Source organism: Mchenga conophoros, linkage group LG1, assembly GCF_057382185.1.
Source record: "Mchenga conophoros isolate Kocher_MC1m ecotype Shallow Benthic linkage group LG1, M_conophoros_male_GT1.1, whole genome shotgun sequence".
Lineage (NCBI taxonomy): Eukaryota > Metazoa > Chordata > Actinopteri > Cichliformes > Cichlidae > Mchenga > Mchenga conophoros.
The window spans coordinates 12,180,904-12,198,007 of NC_140526.1; the positions used below are offsets into that span (position 1 = coordinate 12,180,904).

Consider the following 17,104-nt stretch of genomic DNA (forward strand, 5'->3'; position numbering starts at 1 on the left):
TTATATTAAAGATGGACTATTAAAAACCAAAACTAGCAAAGCTCATTTTGATTTTAAATTGAAAATGTGTTTTACTTAGCAATTTTAACTTTGGCTTGAAACATTTAACATAAATGTGTCTGGCCTTCTCACTTGCTGGTGAATATCTATAAACTGACATTCGGTTTGATTTTTGGTACAGGAAGTTCTTCACTCTCTGGTTCATGCTTCTTCTCATTTTTTGACAATAATTAAGTAGTTATTATTAATATTATTATTATTATTACTAATAGTAGTTGTAGTAGTAGTAGGATTAGCAGTATATTGTTTTGTAAGACATGTCATTCACAATGCAAGTAAAGGAGGCAAAAAGACTTCTGCATTGCATATTGGGAGGTGTAGGCTAAAACTTAGAGTTGTGATAGCTTCATGTTACTTTAAAAAACATGTCTATAATAAAACTGAAAGATGCACTTCTTGCAAATTCCATGCACCTACTGTTATTAGTTTTCTCAAAAATGTTTTATTAGATGTTTTCTCTTCTTTTTCTAAGGGTCCACATTAAAATCTCATTATCATGAAAAAAGTACAAGCGCTAGGTCCCTCCAGTTTTTTCATGGTGAAGATCTGGTACTCTGGCTCTATGAATTTTCATTAAAGTATGCTTTTCCTCAAGTATGACAACATGTACCAAATCCAAATGAGCATTTTTAGAGAAAGCCTCTTAAGGAAACAAGGCTATAAAAATGCCTACAAGCCTACCTACATCTGTTGAAATACTTGACAGTAGGGACCTGAAATGTTCCATAGTTCCTATTAACCCACTTAATCCCAAATTTTTCCTTGCAAAATAAGTGCATGCATTTTACATGCACTCTACATGCACTACACACAATATGTGCAATTGTAATAGGGGGGTTAAAACGGCAACAATTGTCGCCGGTGGGATTAAAAGGGTTACGAAGTGTATCTTTCAATTTTTTCAGGCAAAGCTGAGGTGTTCAGATGGTAGCCACTTCATGAACTGACATGGAATGACCTCAGACTTTTTCTTCTAATTCTCCAGCCCCCCCAGTGATTCTTCAGGGCCCAGAGACAGTGTCCCTCTCCCGGGGAAACACAGCCAGGTTTTTGTGTAACAGCTCTGGAGAACCTCCTCCAGTGTTGCACTGGTTGAAGAATGGCCAGCCTATAAAGTCATTCAGACGAGTAAAGACCCAAAGCCCCGGAGTCCTGCTAATTAACCAGCTGGCTCTGGAAGATGCAGGCTACTACCAGTGCATAGCAGAGAACTGGCTTGGCACAGCCTGTGCGACTGCCAGGCTGACGGTCATTGTGAGGGAAGGTCTGCCCAGCCCTCCTCGCCACCTTTCTGCTACACCATACTCCAGCACAACTGCCCTGCTCAGCTGGGAGAAACCTGAGTACAACTCAGATCAAATCATTGGCTACTCGGTGCACTGCCACAGCACTGCAGGTCTGTCTTTGTGTCACAAATCTGTGTATGTGAGGCCACATGGCAAGCATGCTTACATTTGATTTGAACGTTTTCAACTTTCAGGCTCTGATAACGGGGAATATGAATTTGCAATGAACAATGACACCACTGAATATCTCTTCAGAGAGCTTCTGCCCCATACTACCTACACATTATTTGTGGTGGCTTACTCTCCCATGGGTGCTAGCAGCCCGTCTCTGCCTATCACTGTAGAGATGCTGGAGGATGGTGAGTAATCACACTGATATACAGATAAAATAGAGCTGCAAAGGTATAGTAAGAACAGCCTGAGTTGCTTCAGTCACTCAAAGAAGATATATTATAAGCTTGTCAACCTTGCAACTACTCAGGACATTTAAGCGCTCATGAGTCATTACTATTGTTGCACGCGTCAGATTCCATTCAGTCTTTTAAATCACGTTTAAAAACATATTTGTTTGATCTGGCATTTAAGGCGAATTAGGGTAATTTACATCTGGCTCTGTATTTAGATTATGTAATTATCTTATATTTTATATATTTATAATTTATATTTTATTGTGATTTTATTTGTACTGCGATTTTACTGGAAAGCACTTTGGTGTACTTTGGTCTTAAAAATGTGCTATATAAATAAATTTTGATTGATTGATTGATTGATTGACTATTAGTGGTATCACTGAAAAAGACGTAGTATGTAAACTCAATTGAGCATTTTCCTTTCAACTGTTATTCAAAGTGCAATTCAAATTTCCATACCATTGCCACATAAATGCAGTACACATTTAATTAAACATTAAAAAAAATCTTGTGATGCTTAAAGTTTGACAAAATATGAATTGGACAACTTGTGTTTTTCTTCTGTCCAGTAACCATGCACATCTATAGCATAGGTTTCTTATATGTGTCAGAAATCTCACTTGATTCTTTTTTTCCTTCTTGAAGTGCCAAGTGCCCCTCCTCAGCTGTATATAGCTAGCACTTCCCGCACAGACGTCAAGGTGAAGTGGCATCCGTTGTCCTCAGAGCAGAGTCGTGGAGTTGTTACCCACTACCGCATTGAGTACAGCATTTTAGATCAGCGTAAGTGTCCTAACATAAGCTGCACAGAGAAAACAAGAAATACTAGCAGCTGACTCGTCGCACCTGTTGCCCAATAGCACTTTGGTTAATGTTCTTACATTTCTGTTGCTTTCTTGTTTGCCACTTTAATGACTTTTAATATAATACCTTTTTGTTTCTCAATACTTTTCATTTTCCATTGATTTATACATTAAAGTTTCTTTAGGTTGCATTTACTCAGTTCTTGAATGACAGTGTAAGTTGCCAAAACAAAATGCGAAAACCTTTGACGCATCTCTTATTCTTTGTATGTTATTAATGTAAATTATTTTTAGTGTGTAAGTTATTAAATGCAGAATAGTTCAAATAATTATTAAAACAACTTAATAGGAGTAATGTTAATCATATTTATGAAAAATAGAGCCCACATTCCATAGAACATAAAGAGAACATTTACATTTTATATGTCTAACAGTCTGCTCATAGAAGAATATTTTTTAATCATCAAATATCTTTATCAGTCTTAAAAATCCTATAATAGTCGTGCTCTATTCATGGCTCACATCATTGGTATGTGTTCCCACAGCGGACTCTGTGTTTTCCATGGAGGTGGGGGGGAATGAGACACATTTTACACTGAGAGGGCTGCAACCCAGCCAGACTTACCTACTGAGAATAGCTGCTGGAACTGCCATTGGCTTTGGGGTTCCTTCCGAGTGGGTTCAGCACAAGACACCTCCCATTGATAGCGATGACAGCATGGGTAAGAAAGACATTAGATAATAGTTTGCTTAACAAACATAGTTTAAAGTGAAATGTTAAATATTTTCTACATGATTAAAATAAACTGAAATAAACTTCCCTAAAGTAAGGCAATAAACTGCATCTTTCTTCTTGAAGGCACAGTTCATCTTGAATTTCTTCTCTTACCAGTAGAACTCTTTATCCAGATTGTTCTGGTGCAATTTGAACTGGCTCACTATCAGTACAAAATGATGGGTTGATTTTCAGGGCAAACTGCCAGGATATCTTCATATTAACTACTTTTAACACCATCTTCAAATACAATATAAGTTATATCTAGTGTGCTAGCTCACCTACCAATGTGTTAGCTAACACTGAAGCTTTGCAAAGGACGATGCCATTAAATATTTATATCCTGTCATACTGTCACAAGCCTCTCATCACAGATAGATGCAAGCTTAATTCTGCACATTCTGACATCATTGGCAGGTTTAGTTCACCACAAAACCATTCTTGGACAAAATTGCTCACAACAAGGATGTTTTTTGGGTTTTTTTAGTTTTTTTTTTAGTTTGGTCATCATTTCATGAAAGAACCGAGGCTGCTGAATTTTTCAAGCTGAGCCATTTAATTCCATCATAATAGAGAGAGGACAGACATCTCAATACAGACAATAGCTCCAAAATCAAGTAAATCACACCTAAATAATCTAGATCAATGATGGGAAATTAATTTTCCAATGGAGCTAAATAAGAAACTGGGCCTGTGTTGGAGAGCCGCACCAATAAGCCATCAACAACAGTCCCAGATAGATAATATTAGATGCCTGAAAAATAATATTGGACTGAAAAATCCCTCTGTAACATGTCTCACAACATTAACAACTCTAAGTAATTAGATCCATGCATGGGCACACCCTTCACTCTCCTTTCTCCTGGTTTTGGAACTCACATAACTTCACACTATACTATAAAACACAGAATAGATGAACTGCCTACTGTACTCATGGGATATCAGGTAGCAGCACTATAAGCATCTTATGAAATTATAGCTGTCATGAAAGTCTGATGGTTCATTTAAATAATACATGTATCTGGAATTAATTCCTTTTTTTTTTCATTTTTTGTTTTTTCAAGTGATCTTTGCTCCTAATGAGCTGAAAGTTAGAGCCAGTGTGAACACACTTAATGTCACATGGCAGCCCTCACCCAATCACACGTTGGTCTCTGGTTACAAGCTGTCCTGTCGAGAAGTCGAGGCTGAAGAGACGGCCAATGGGGAAAGGACGACACAGACACACACCATCAGGCTCCGTAAGAAGGCTAGATATCATCTCCTCACTGGGCTGGGTACGTTTTTGGAATGTTTGATTCAAGGCAGATGACTGCTGGGTTTTTTATTTACCCCTGTCCTTGGCAGAAAAGTAAAATGAAAAGTAAAAAACAAAAAACAAATTCAACATTTCTTTGAAAAATATCATTCACGTTAGAGCATTTGGCTACAGGTACCACCACAAATGCCCATTGTTGTTAGCATGCACCATCCTTAGAGATCTCTAGTTGTGCATAATAGGAATATCATTGTGTCTCCTTCTGTTCCTGTATATTGGTATCAGGCCCTGACCGACAGTTTGAGGTGAGGCTATGGGCATTCAATAAACAGACAGATGGAGCAGCTGCAGTGTGGAAGGGAAAGACAGAAAAGCCTCATGCACGTAAGCCTTCTTTTTGAATCTGTACATGCACAAATAAATGAATGAATGCAACACATTTATGTCTTGACCTTCATCACCTCTATGGTGTGATGAAAAAGAAAACAAAAATTACACTTTCCAAGAATCAAAGAAAGTAAAGCTCACTTCCATGTTAAAGCACCAACAACGCCTGGGCCACCACCTCCATTGCCCCCGAGCAATATCCAAGCCACAGCCAACAGCTCTACTTCCATCTGGCTGCGATGGGAGAAACCGCGGTTCAACAATGTACACATCATCGACTACACAGTGCGCTGCAGCCCAGCAGGAACCACCAACGCATCCATGGTTTCCTATTACACCAGGTCAGAATACCAGGCTACACATGTGAAATTCAATGATGTTTGCAATATGTAAGCCATATTGCACCTGAATGGCGCAAATCCTGATAAAGTCACTTTGACTAAGCCTATTTAAAAGTGGTCTTAGTAACTATAAAAAGGACTTTAATAAGAACTCTAATACTCAGATAAACATCTTTAGAAATAACGTATAACCTCAAGAGATGTAATATTGTTAGAATGAAATTGGCCCTAAGAATGACAGATTCCTGTGTTTTTTTGTACACTCTTGGTATTTGAACTGATTAACCCTCTCCCCTTGAAAACCGCTTTAAAAACACCTGTTTGCTTGCTTTCTTTTCTAAGAGCAGCTTGGATTCATTTCTTAAAAGAAACTGTTTTCTATTCACTAGCAGACAGTGTATTTTCATTATCAGTCTTCAGAGTATATAATTAAATGTCATATTAAAAATAATATGACATTTAATTCTAAAAGTTCTTAGATGTATTTCTACAAGTTTTCGTCTATATTGACATGATAGCAGCACATCGTTGCTGCAGATTTGTCAGGTGCACATGTGAGATGAGACTCTCTCATTCTATCACATATCAAAGGTTGTCTGTTGGTAACTATGAAGGCCATTTGAGTACAGCGAGCTTATGTTCAGGACCAGAATGATTTGAGCTTTGTGGCATGGCACGTTATCCTGCTGGAAGTAGCCATCGAAAGATGAGCACACTGAGGTCAATAATTGACAAACAGTATCTGCAACAATACTCGGGTAGACTATGAGATTGAAGCCATTATGCCTCCGCCAGGCTGAACTATCGACATTGTCAAACTATCTTTTTGTTTACTTCAGATTTTGACCCTACCATCTTCTGTTGCAGCAGAAATAAAAACTCATCACACCAGACAATAGATGTCCAATCTTCTATTGTCCAATTTTGGTGAGACTGTGCAAATTATATCCTCAGTTTCCTCTTCTTAGGCAGGAGTGACACCTGGTGTGGTCTTCTGCTGTTGTAGCAGAAGACCACTGTCATTTAAGACAGCACATGTGTGTTTTTCCATGTGATTTCGACATAACCTATACTACTACCCATTCAGGACTCTCATCTTTGTATATTCCAGCTCTGCACAAGAGATTTTGCTTGGGGCACTGAAACCCTTCACTCGCTATGAGCTGGCAGTGCAGTCTAATGGAGCAAATGTGGTAGGACCCTTTAGCGGCACTGTGGAAGAGTCCACTCTCACTGACCGTAAGTTTTCAGCTTCAACCTGGATATTTCAGAGTTGGTTTTCTGTATGCTGTTGATGAAAAAAAAACAAGCACTAAATCTACTGTAGATGGTTCTTGACACATATTTGGTTCAAGAACTCATATTAAATATGCACTTCAAGTGAATCCTCCAGCCATCAGGTCTTCTTTCATGTATGTGAAGCAGAGAAATGAAAAATCCTTTCTTTCATATTGTTTGCGGTCCACTTGAGTAAGTCACTTAACCTTAACATCTCATGAAGAACTACTCTGAGCCAAAAGAGAAAATGTGCTTTTAAATGCATATCGATGTGTGGGACCCTGTTTCCTGCAGAAATAGAGAGTACATGACAAGGAAACTACAATATTTCTTTCTTTCTTTTAAGTGGGCAAATAAAAAAAAGGAATTGTGTATATTTTAAGCCCTCCGTAATAAATTCATCTCAAAATAGAGTTATAAAATCTCCTTCCTACCCTTTAACAGGTGGCAGACGAAGTTCACTCTCATTCATTTCTAAGGTTTTACACATGAGAGCAGAATTTAAAACAAAAATCTAGCCCTTTAAAATGATTTAAACACAACCTCAGATGAACAACACATGACATACTACATGATGTCAGCCAAAATGCAGAAGCAGTGTATGATAAACTAAGTACACTCCATGGTTCAGTAACGTTTAAAACCACCTTTAGCAACAATAAATTCAAGTAACTTGAAGTAATTATTTACTGTTTAAACTAATCAGTCTCTCACATTGTTGCGGAGGAATTTTGGCCCACTCTTCTTTACACTGTTGCTTCAGTTCTTTAAGGTTTGTGAGAATATATTTATGCACGGCTTAAGGTCTTGCCACAGCATTTCAATCTGATTGAGGTCATGACTTTAACAGAAACTTGCTGCACCTTATGTTTTTGCAATCCTGTTGTAGATTTGCAGATTGACCTGTGATGTCCCTTTTCAGCCAGGTTTTAGCTGGCAGACGGCCTAACATTTGACAAAGGTTTTGTAAAGATATGCTCGGTTTGGTGTTCTATAGATATAATGGTGTGCATTATTTGCTGTGCATAAACAGAAATCTGTTCATATTTTTCTTTTACCCTTTTTGGACATTATTTACTGTTTGCTACAGCAGCAAAAGTCAAGAAATATTCAGAATTACCTCTAAATAATAATAATTAAAAAATTGCATCTAAAGAAAATAACATAATGAAAATGTGCAAGATTTAACCTTTTGATTTAAACATATTCCAAAAGGCACTATCTTAGTAGGAAACTACTAAAACCCCTGCTTTTATACTTACACTTGCTGACTGATCATCAGTAGCAACCAGGTGCTGCTAATCAAGTGTGTTTGATTAGCAGCAAGGGTGCACCTCACACACTGCTTCTGCTAGCAAACCTATACAAACAAACATACATACCCTACGATCATTATTGTTTGATGCCGATATGTTATATTGTGCCATACTATTATATATTATGACATTTCATTTAGTGTTTAATTGAGCCTTCAAATGTACAAATACGTACGATTGCAGGATTTGTTTAAAATATTTGTATATAACATGTCCTAGGGAAGGCTTATGCAAAGTTTCATCAAGACTGATCCACCTATCTTGGAGGAGATGGGGAACATACAAACATGCATGCATATATGCTCCGATCATTATAGCATAATGATGATATTGCCTTGGTGTATTATGTTACGTGTTGTCGTTCATCTTTCAGGTCATGTTTAAATAATTTTAGAACCTGCTAAGGACCAGATGGTTTTTTTTCTGTGTCCTGATAAACAAAAACACAGAACTGAAAAATAGTGCACTTTTTTCATATGACTGTACCAACACACCCCTTTATAAAAGTTGAGCTTTTTGTTGGATTAACTTATGATTATTATGCCAGTTTTATTAAATTGTGTCAATGTTCTTCTCCAGCTAGCAAGGTAATTGTATGCAGTTCATCCTCAGATGGTGCAGCTTATGGGTATGAAGGTGTGCGCTTGTGGATGCAAGTGAGTGTGTGCTCATTCATGTAAAAATCAGCATGTTGGCTGGCTAGTGGTTTGCAAACATAGAAATAAGCAGGCGGTGATAATGACTGACAGCTCTAATAAAACACCCAAGTGTAGTAGTAGCTCTCACTCTGGCCAACAACTTCTCTCCCAGATGTGAGTGATAAGTGCTGAGTGGGCCACTTTTAATAATAACATTGACACCAGTAACCCCATCATGCTCTCCACTACTGTGTGTGATCACCTGGGCCCCTTGTCCTTTCTCCTATTGCCCTGCACGTCCCTCTCTCCTGTACCCAGGTGGTAGGGACATGAGGACACCGATGGTTGTCACACAAATATCAAATCCCCCACAATGACAATATACATTCTCCAGCTGTGAGGCCTCATTTCTGGGCTCTAATTACTGACCTGACCCTCCCTTCCCCTCCAGGGCCTTCCACACCTCCCGAGGAGCTGCAGCTGACTACGCTGGACTCCTCGTCGGTGCTGGTGAGCTGGCACCCTCCACTGGAGCCTAATGGTATCATCATCAGCTACTGGATTTTGTACAGTGGCAACCTCAGTGAGCCAGAGCATTTATGGAAGAACGTCTCCCAGGATGGTGGGTGTTTCTTTTCACGACACATAAACAGCATTAAATGTATATTTTATTTTTATATTTACAGTAATATTTGCTCTCTCTATGAGAGAACACATTATTTTGCCTTTTTTAAGATTTGTTTTCTCTCTCACAGGGAGTATTACCAGTGTAGAGGTCCAGGGATTGGCCAGTGGCACTAGATATTTTTTTAAGGTGGGGGCATCTACTGAGGTGGGGCCAGGGCCTTACTCACCTATAAAGGAAGTTCACACAAGCCATCAAGGTATGTGTCAAGCAGAGGTTATATGGGTTATATAAAACTGCAGTTTTGCAAACCATGAAAATGCATTATTTTCATGGTACTGTAAAAGATTTAATGTCGTTTTATATAGTCCTGTGGGAAAGCAGAAGTTACCGGTTTCCTCTGTTTTGTTTTCTAATCTTTCTCGCTGTGTTACAAGCACACATACACTCTTAATGATAGTCTCACACTTCCTGTATATGCACATAGTCCTTCTAATTAAAATAAGTAATTTGTCTCAGCTGGCAGAGAAAGACTAGCTTTCCATAAGCTTGTTATTTCTCTTCTCCTAGTCTGCATCTTAAATATATTAAAATGTCAGATATCAAAGGGTGGCTTCATCAGTGACCCCAGGGTTAATTTTCAATTACTGCTTTGTGTACATAACAGAATTTGCTATGAATGTACTTTCTTTACTCTCATGTCAATTTGTGATTAGGCTTGCAGTCTCACTACATACTTTTTAATTCCATCAGTCAGCGTTTTAGCTTTCGTAATTATTAAATGCCCTGCTTTTCTTTAAACACAGAGCCATTAACTTCCCCAAGAACTATTAAGGATTAAAGCACGAGTTAGGAGTTATGCTGAGGACATGCTATCTGGAATATTTTTATCAGTGCTAGAAGCAGCAAAATGCTTTTTTGTTTTGTTTTTTTTCTTTTCAGGCAATTGTCCTAATAAAGAAAGGTAGAGTAACAGTCTTTTTTTGTTCATATGGGCTTTAATAGTGTTTGCAAATAGCAGTGGAAGTGGGACTCAGGTAGCTAGTCGGCTGGGAAAGAGAACTCCTGCCATCTGTTTCCTCTCCTCTTCTAATCTAAACTGCCAAAAACACGCAGCATAAATTCATTTTAATGAAGGTCTGCTCTTAAATGTTGCCCATCGCTTTGCTGCTATAAGCTTGACTTACCTGAAGAAATCAGTGCATTTTAGCAGGCCTTATATAACAGACCTGCACAAGTTTTACAAATAATAGTATTTTTGTACAATTCATGAATCTCAGGTAGCAGATCAAATATCAAAAGTTATAGTCAGTATATCTGGAAGAGCAAAAAAGCCCTGTTGTTTATACTAATAGATTTTTTTTCTATTTCCATGTTATCTCAATTTTTAACAGAGCTGGACATCCATGCAGTGACAGGCATTATAGTGGGTGTGTGCCTAGGACTGATATGCATCCTCCTTTGCATGTGTTTCAGCTTTCGTAACAGCAAATCCAGGTATGAGTTTTAGCACTCATACAGTGGCTTACTTGTTTTACTGCTTATGAACAAAAGGACACGTAAAATAGAATGTATCTGTGTGTTAATGTTTGCTCTAAATAGGGAGCTATCTGGGGTTCTGGACTCTACAGCTGTGACACCTCAGTATAAGAGAGGAGGCTGCCCCATTCCCTCCAACATACCAGAGTGCAGCAACAGCTATGAGTTGGAGACATTGATGCCAGCAGGTAGCCAAGAGTCTGGTCAACCGCCAGCAGAGGCCCCAGAAGAGCAGAGTCTGATGGCAAGTGATAATCCATTGAATGGGGAAGGTGATGCCCTTGCACCTGAACCCAAGGTCTACATCTTCAAGGGGAAAGTTTATTTTTTGATGGGCATTGGATATTTTCTCTCTATGTGTTGTATATATAGAAACTTTCCCCTTTTTTCATTTTTTTTCTTTATAACTCTCACATTTTGTTGAGGGAAAATACTGATTCTGGTGTTTCAACTATGTTGTTCATTTTATAGGCTGCCTGGAACGGCTCTGTAAGCCATAACTGGGCCAACAGAATCACAAGATACAAAGACACCCTAATAGAAGATTCTCCAACACTCGTGAATGGAGCTCTCAACATGCTAATCACTGATAATGGCATGGTAATTTATTGAACAAAATATGACTTACATTGTATATAAGGCAACAACTGTTCTCTCAAAGACTTTCTCCAACTGTATTTCTAATTTACAGTTTAGTAAACCCAGCCGCACATCACATGTTGCTAAATCTTTCATGCTTACACCCTATTAAACTTTTAAATCAACGAATAATACATTTCAGAATGAGGTTAACAAAATTTGTAACTGGTGATTGATTTTACCACCTGAAATCATTATTTTCACTGCCAGATGCTATCATAAACATCAGGCTAATTAAGCTAAATTTAGCTGCGACAATTGACTTTTTAATGCATCCAGTCTCTAAATGAGGACTTTAATGTGCATTGGATGGCTTTAAACAGTAGATAATATTGTTTTTATAAAGTAAAATATTGTTTTCAAAGACTATGTCCCAAGTTGCACATCACCAGGGCAGCATATTCACCTCTTTGAGCTATAAAAAAAGAGGGGAAAAAAGCATATTTTTTGCATTTAATCTCAGCGCTAGTTAATTCCAACATTAATAATTTGTTTATTAAATGTAGTTAGTTAAGTACTTTGTTTTTAGCTGATGAAGCTAGTTAGCTGGGTATGCTAAGAAAAGTAACATCCTACATTAGCACAGGCATTGTGGGTAAATGAACAAATGAAGAACTGTCAGAGAATTCATTTGTTCGGGGTGATAAACTAATAAAAAGAAAATCTCATGTAACAGTGACACTGTTTCATTGCAGGAAGAAGATAATTTGAGTACATCCATGTGCAGTAACCAGGTTGAGGCAGAAGTCATTGTTCATTCTGAGCTTTTGGACACAGGGAGGGAGAAAGAAGAGGAGGGCTATCAAAACACAGATTCTAACACCACCTTGGGACCCTCATTGTCAGAGGAAAAGTATTCCTCTTTGAGCCAGCCGAGTTCGCAAGAAGAAGAGGAACATCTAGAAAAACTGTCACTATCCCAAAGCTCCTCAAATCTTCCCTCAGTAAAGCTGGTGGCTACTTACAATGGGGAAATTGAAGATACAGGACACCAGCTGACTGCAGACACAGCACCACATCAGGAAATGGGTCTAACCAATGGTTTCCATTCTCCTAAGATTGTGCTGAGGTCAGAGCGTCTGGAAAATGGGGACTCTAGACACTGTCCATCTGCAGCAGGGAAAGCCATCTCTCCTGGCCTGTCCCCTTCCCCCTTTGTCAGCACCGGACTTGTCCACTCTACCTCAGCAGCACACAGTTATCTGTGCCCATAGCCTCTGCATGCAGGGCATCAACCCCATATGGATTTTCTTTTATGTACCCAGGAAAAAAAAACCCAAGGATTATTTTTATGCACCTCATTATTAGCTTTCTTTCTCTTCCTTGCAAAGTTTTATAGGTACTTTGAATCCATTGTTTCATACTTGTGTATATAGAGTAAACATATACGGTATATTTTTAGTGGTAGAGTACTGTATATGGGTATGCATTCTCTATCATTGCAACCACAGTTTCCTCTGGGTCTTTCCTATCCATAGGAAGGAAAAAGATTTAACCAAGCAGACGGACATGAATTGGAGAAGGTATTTCTCACTGTGTCGTAAATGGCTCTGTTCCACTCAGGAATGAGAAAAGGCCAGGAATTTTCCGTGAGTGAGTGCTTGGACAGGTTATCATCACTGATGAATGGATTGGAAGCACAGGGTCTCCCTGGGTTTGGTAGTGTGGATGCTACTTTAGTGTGGCACTTAGGAATAAGCCTTAAAGAGTATCTTCACACTCTGCAAGTGCAGAACACCTGTGCCTCTCTCCAGCCACCTGCTGTCTCAGGGTCCACAGCCACACACACACACACATACACACACATACAAACACACAGAAAGCTAAAAACCTCGCTAATTCCTCGATATTGCATGTAAAATTCAAACAGTCATGTGTAAACACACATTTAGATACATTTCATGACTGGAATGTGGGGGTCTTAGGTGCCTAATTATTCTAGGTGCATTTATAACCTCTGTATATTTCTAAATACATTGAGTCCAAGTACAAAAAATGTCAATTGGAAACATATGAAGTATACAGATGTGGAACGTGAAGTATTCTTTTCCAAAATGCCATATATCCCTGTGGTGTGATTTTGTAATCCAGGGACAATTGAAAAGTAAAACATGTTTTCTTTTGGTTTTTATATGTCATTTATGGAATTATAGTATTTAGATGTTTATTTTGGTATTGGTTTGTGTTGATGGGAGTACTAGAGGAGGTGTTACAACTGTACATCTGTAGTCCACTCTCCTTTCTTTAGCTCCTAAATGGGGATGCACCATTGTCCCTACTATTGTCAAGATACTGTGCCATTGTGTCAAGATACTTTTTTCCCCTCTGTAAATGTATTTTTAATATGAAATACTTGCCACAATTCAAAGTATATAGTGTATTTGACTTGATTCTGCCTGACTCAAAATGTCCACAACTCTTTGCATTGATTTTGACAGACATCAACAAGATCAGCTAGAAAGGAAGGAAAAAATATACAGTGCTTAACAAATTTATTAGTCAGCCAAAAGTGTGGTTTATGCCATTGCTGAACCTGACTAACAGTACTGATACCTACCCAAATCTTTTTTTTCTGTAACGGACAGTATGTACAATCTCTAATTGAAATCATATTTCTTATGTTAAATTATAAATATTGTTGTTAGCAATGAATTTTCAAATTTACTATTATACAAAAAAAACAAGCTGAAGAATAGTAAAGCCAAATTACAGTTATCTAGCCTTCATGAACACAAAAAAATAGTTTTAGTGGTTGGATGTTATAATATGCTTTATAAATTTCTGATTTCTCAGAGATGTTCAGTGAGCTGGTCGACATTTGGGTATAAAAATACAAAAATTATATATTTAGTTTTCAATGTGTATTTAACAGACTTCTAAAATATTTCTGTTTTCTTGTTTTTATGACAGGTCATCTAATAAATTTGTTCAGCACTATATGGGATCCATTTTTTAATGGGTTTTTTTTATCTTTGAAATTGTTCCTTTTATATTCAATCAGTCATTTTCAAAATTAAAACGTTCATATTACAAGCAGTGATTCAGCATCGGTTCAAGGAGGGTAGAGACTGGTGCATCCCTACTTCTTATCAACAGCACTACCTCATTTATTTTCAGGACGGTTTCCAGTGTGATTTAAGTAGTTTTATGTAACTAGCACCTTTTGAGATCTTATTCTTAACTTGTCTGATTTTACAGCATTTAATATTTGAAGGAATAATCGTCCTGCAGTGACTGTATGTGTTATGTCAAACTGGAAATTATGTCTCTTTAGTGCGTTGCAGCTTCCTCTCAGATTTCAAATAGATTGTGTCTGTCAGTGTAAAGTTACCCGTTCCTGCAACATTGCTCTACTGAAAAAAAAAATACATAACCCTATGGCTTTGATGTGATGCATCTGAAACTCATCCACCCAGTGGCATGTGGTTTCAGAACTATACTTCCAGTCAAAGTAGAACCAAATACAGGAACGTTCTACCAGTTTCTGTAATCCGGTCATTCAATCCAATGTTAGGGTTTTTATTGGGTTCTAATGATAAACAAAATGTTGGATTATGACTTTTTTGAATTCAAGTTGCCCTAAATATAAGGTAAAATTGTGAAAATACTTGAAGCAGGCTATCAAATTGGGTTTTTTTCTTGCCTGCTTCAGGTCACTAATGTATAATAAGAGTTCTGGCCTGGATACTTAGTGCATGATGACAAGGACGTGCGACACTCATTACTCATCAGACAAAGTAATTCATAGCTACAGATGGCTCAAGTCTTTGCATACCTTTTACAACTTACATTTTCAAAAGGCTTTATCAGGTGCTTCACTTCAAAAAGAGAGTTTTTAAAATGATAATACTGTTCTGGGGGGACTTTTCTTTTTTTTTTTTTTCTTTTTTTTTCTGTAGATTCAACTCTAAAACAATAGCAGGTCCGCAGAGCTTGTGAGCAGTAATAATAATGTCATCTATCTCAAAATATAATCTTAGCATTGAGTCAAGCCCTGTTTATGATGTCTCATCTTCTCTCAGGTTGTTTTTCTAGCAGTGATAAAGGAGCTCAAATACTTCAGCAGCAGAAATGTAAATTGTTGTTTGTTGACATTAATGAAAAAAGCTCAGTGTGTTCAGTGTTCCTGCTAAAAATGCTTTCCTTGCCAAAATTTCTCAAAAATTTTTTTTGCCTTGACCTTTATCTACCCAACATCAAAGTATGACTGCCATTTATTTATTTATTTTTCACATACAATAGCAGTCATTTACAGACAGAAATGAATGTGTGGAAACCCTGTGTGAAACATTGATTGGAAATTAATTAAGAAAGAAAGTGATATTTGTTGCATCTGGATGATTCACTGCCAGTTACAGAAATTATTATTACACATCTTCAAAATGCCACATTAAAAAGGTCTGGCACTCAGTTTAAGGTTTGTCTAACCCACTTAAGTGGTCCATAGAAGGCAAATCAACCAAATGCTCACATGGTAAAAAATTGCTGCTGCACTATTGTGCACACAAGTCTAAACTGGTAAGCATGTTTTACATGTGACCATTTTCCAAACAGTGATTTCCAAGCAGGTTTCCTTTTGCTAGTAAAGTAGCATACCTGCTATGATATACAATTTAAAGGTTTAGTGAACAATGCAGCCACAGCTTTCTGACTCGTGCTTTAAGATTTGCCTTTTATAAAAGTTAAAGCAAAGCACCAACTTTTTTTAAATTTTATTTTACACGCGAAATTCACTGTTACTGATCTCTACTTAGCGCCTACTCTAAGTAGGTATCCTTAAAAGGCATGTATGTCCTGAATACTGGCAGAAACATTCTCAAAAGCATTCCAGTTTGATATCTTCAGCATACCTCTCTCAGTCCAAGTCAGCCATGATGAGCCATGCTCAGAAAAGAAGTACTAATTCACTCATAATGTGCAACTTCTGTTTGGATAAGCTTTGTGTTTGGATGGAAATCACTGAATCAAGGCAATGTTAGAAAATCACAGTGAAAACGTACAATGACAAAAAAAAATCTTATGAGCAAAGATTTAATGAAGCTCACAACTATCATTTTCATTTTCAAAACACTGCACTGAATGTAGGTGCTGTTCTTTCAGACTCTATTGTCACTGCACATAAAGTGTAGCCATAGAGATGGTATATTCTCTATACCAATGCACCATTTTTTGTCATGGACAATTTAAAACAATTGAAAATTAGTTAGTTTGTGCTTGGGAGTTAATCAAGTAAAGACACCATCAGATCCACCATGAAGGAATTTAATTTCATGACGTTGCAGTTGCCAAAATCTTAGGTAGACATAGTTTAATGCCCCCCCCCCCCCCCCCCCCCCCCCCAAACTGATATTTCACTTCTATCTGGTTGTTTCACTTATGTATTAAGTCTTGATGCAGTAGTGAATTATTATGGTGTGTGGAGGTGACAGAGGATATGAAATGGCGATTAGCATAACCCTGCCTGCAGCATAAATGATGTATACTCTCCTAATAGGAGCTCTGTTAACACTATTAGCCACTCTTTTGAGTATATGTATAAAACCTTGGTTTCTTTGTACACCTTTTTGTTGGCTAGAACAATCACATTTCTAAAGAAAAATTGACTCATTCTCTCATTTTGTAGAGAAGATAATTACTTTGATAATTATGTTGATTTCGTCTTCTTTTTGTAAGGGTTAATTAAAACACTATACCTCATGTTGGTAACTTCATTTGATTCTGATCAGTCTCTTGATACTGCACATTTTGT

General features: G+C 37.6%; 1 protein-coding gene across 1 annotated transcript in view; it reads left to right on the forward strand.

Annotated features, from left to right (window-relative positions):
- Positions 1-16,687, forward strand: part of igdcc4 (immunoglobulin superfamily, DCC subclass, member 4) — a 55,446-nt gene extending 38,759 nt beyond the window's left edge. Inside the window, exons 7-20 of the mRNA XM_085261267.1 lie at positions 1,046-1,456; positions 1,541-1,705; positions 2,402-2,539; positions 3,105-3,281; positions 4,399-4,611; positions 4,878-4,976; positions 5,134-5,320; positions 6,432-6,559; positions 9,004-9,174; positions 9,308-9,436; positions 10,572-10,674; positions 10,780-10,960; positions 11,188-11,316; positions 12,051-16,687. Coding sequence (XP_085117393.1) covers positions 1,046-1,456; positions 1,541-1,705; positions 2,402-2,539; positions 3,105-3,281; positions 4,399-4,611; positions 4,878-4,976; positions 5,134-5,320; positions 6,432-6,559; positions 9,004-9,174; positions 9,308-9,436; positions 10,572-10,674; positions 10,780-10,960; positions 11,188-11,316; positions 12,051-12,569 — 2,750 coding nt within the window. The 3' untranslated portion in view covers positions 12,570-16,687. The remainder of the gene's footprint in view (positions 1-1,045; positions 1,457-1,540; positions 1,706-2,401; positions 2,540-3,104; positions 3,282-4,398; positions 4,612-4,877; positions 4,977-5,133; positions 5,321-6,431; positions 6,560-9,003; positions 9,175-9,307; positions 9,437-10,571; positions 10,675-10,779; positions 10,961-11,187; positions 11,317-12,050) is intronic.
- The last annotated feature ends 417 nt before the right edge of the window (positions 16,688-17,104 follow it).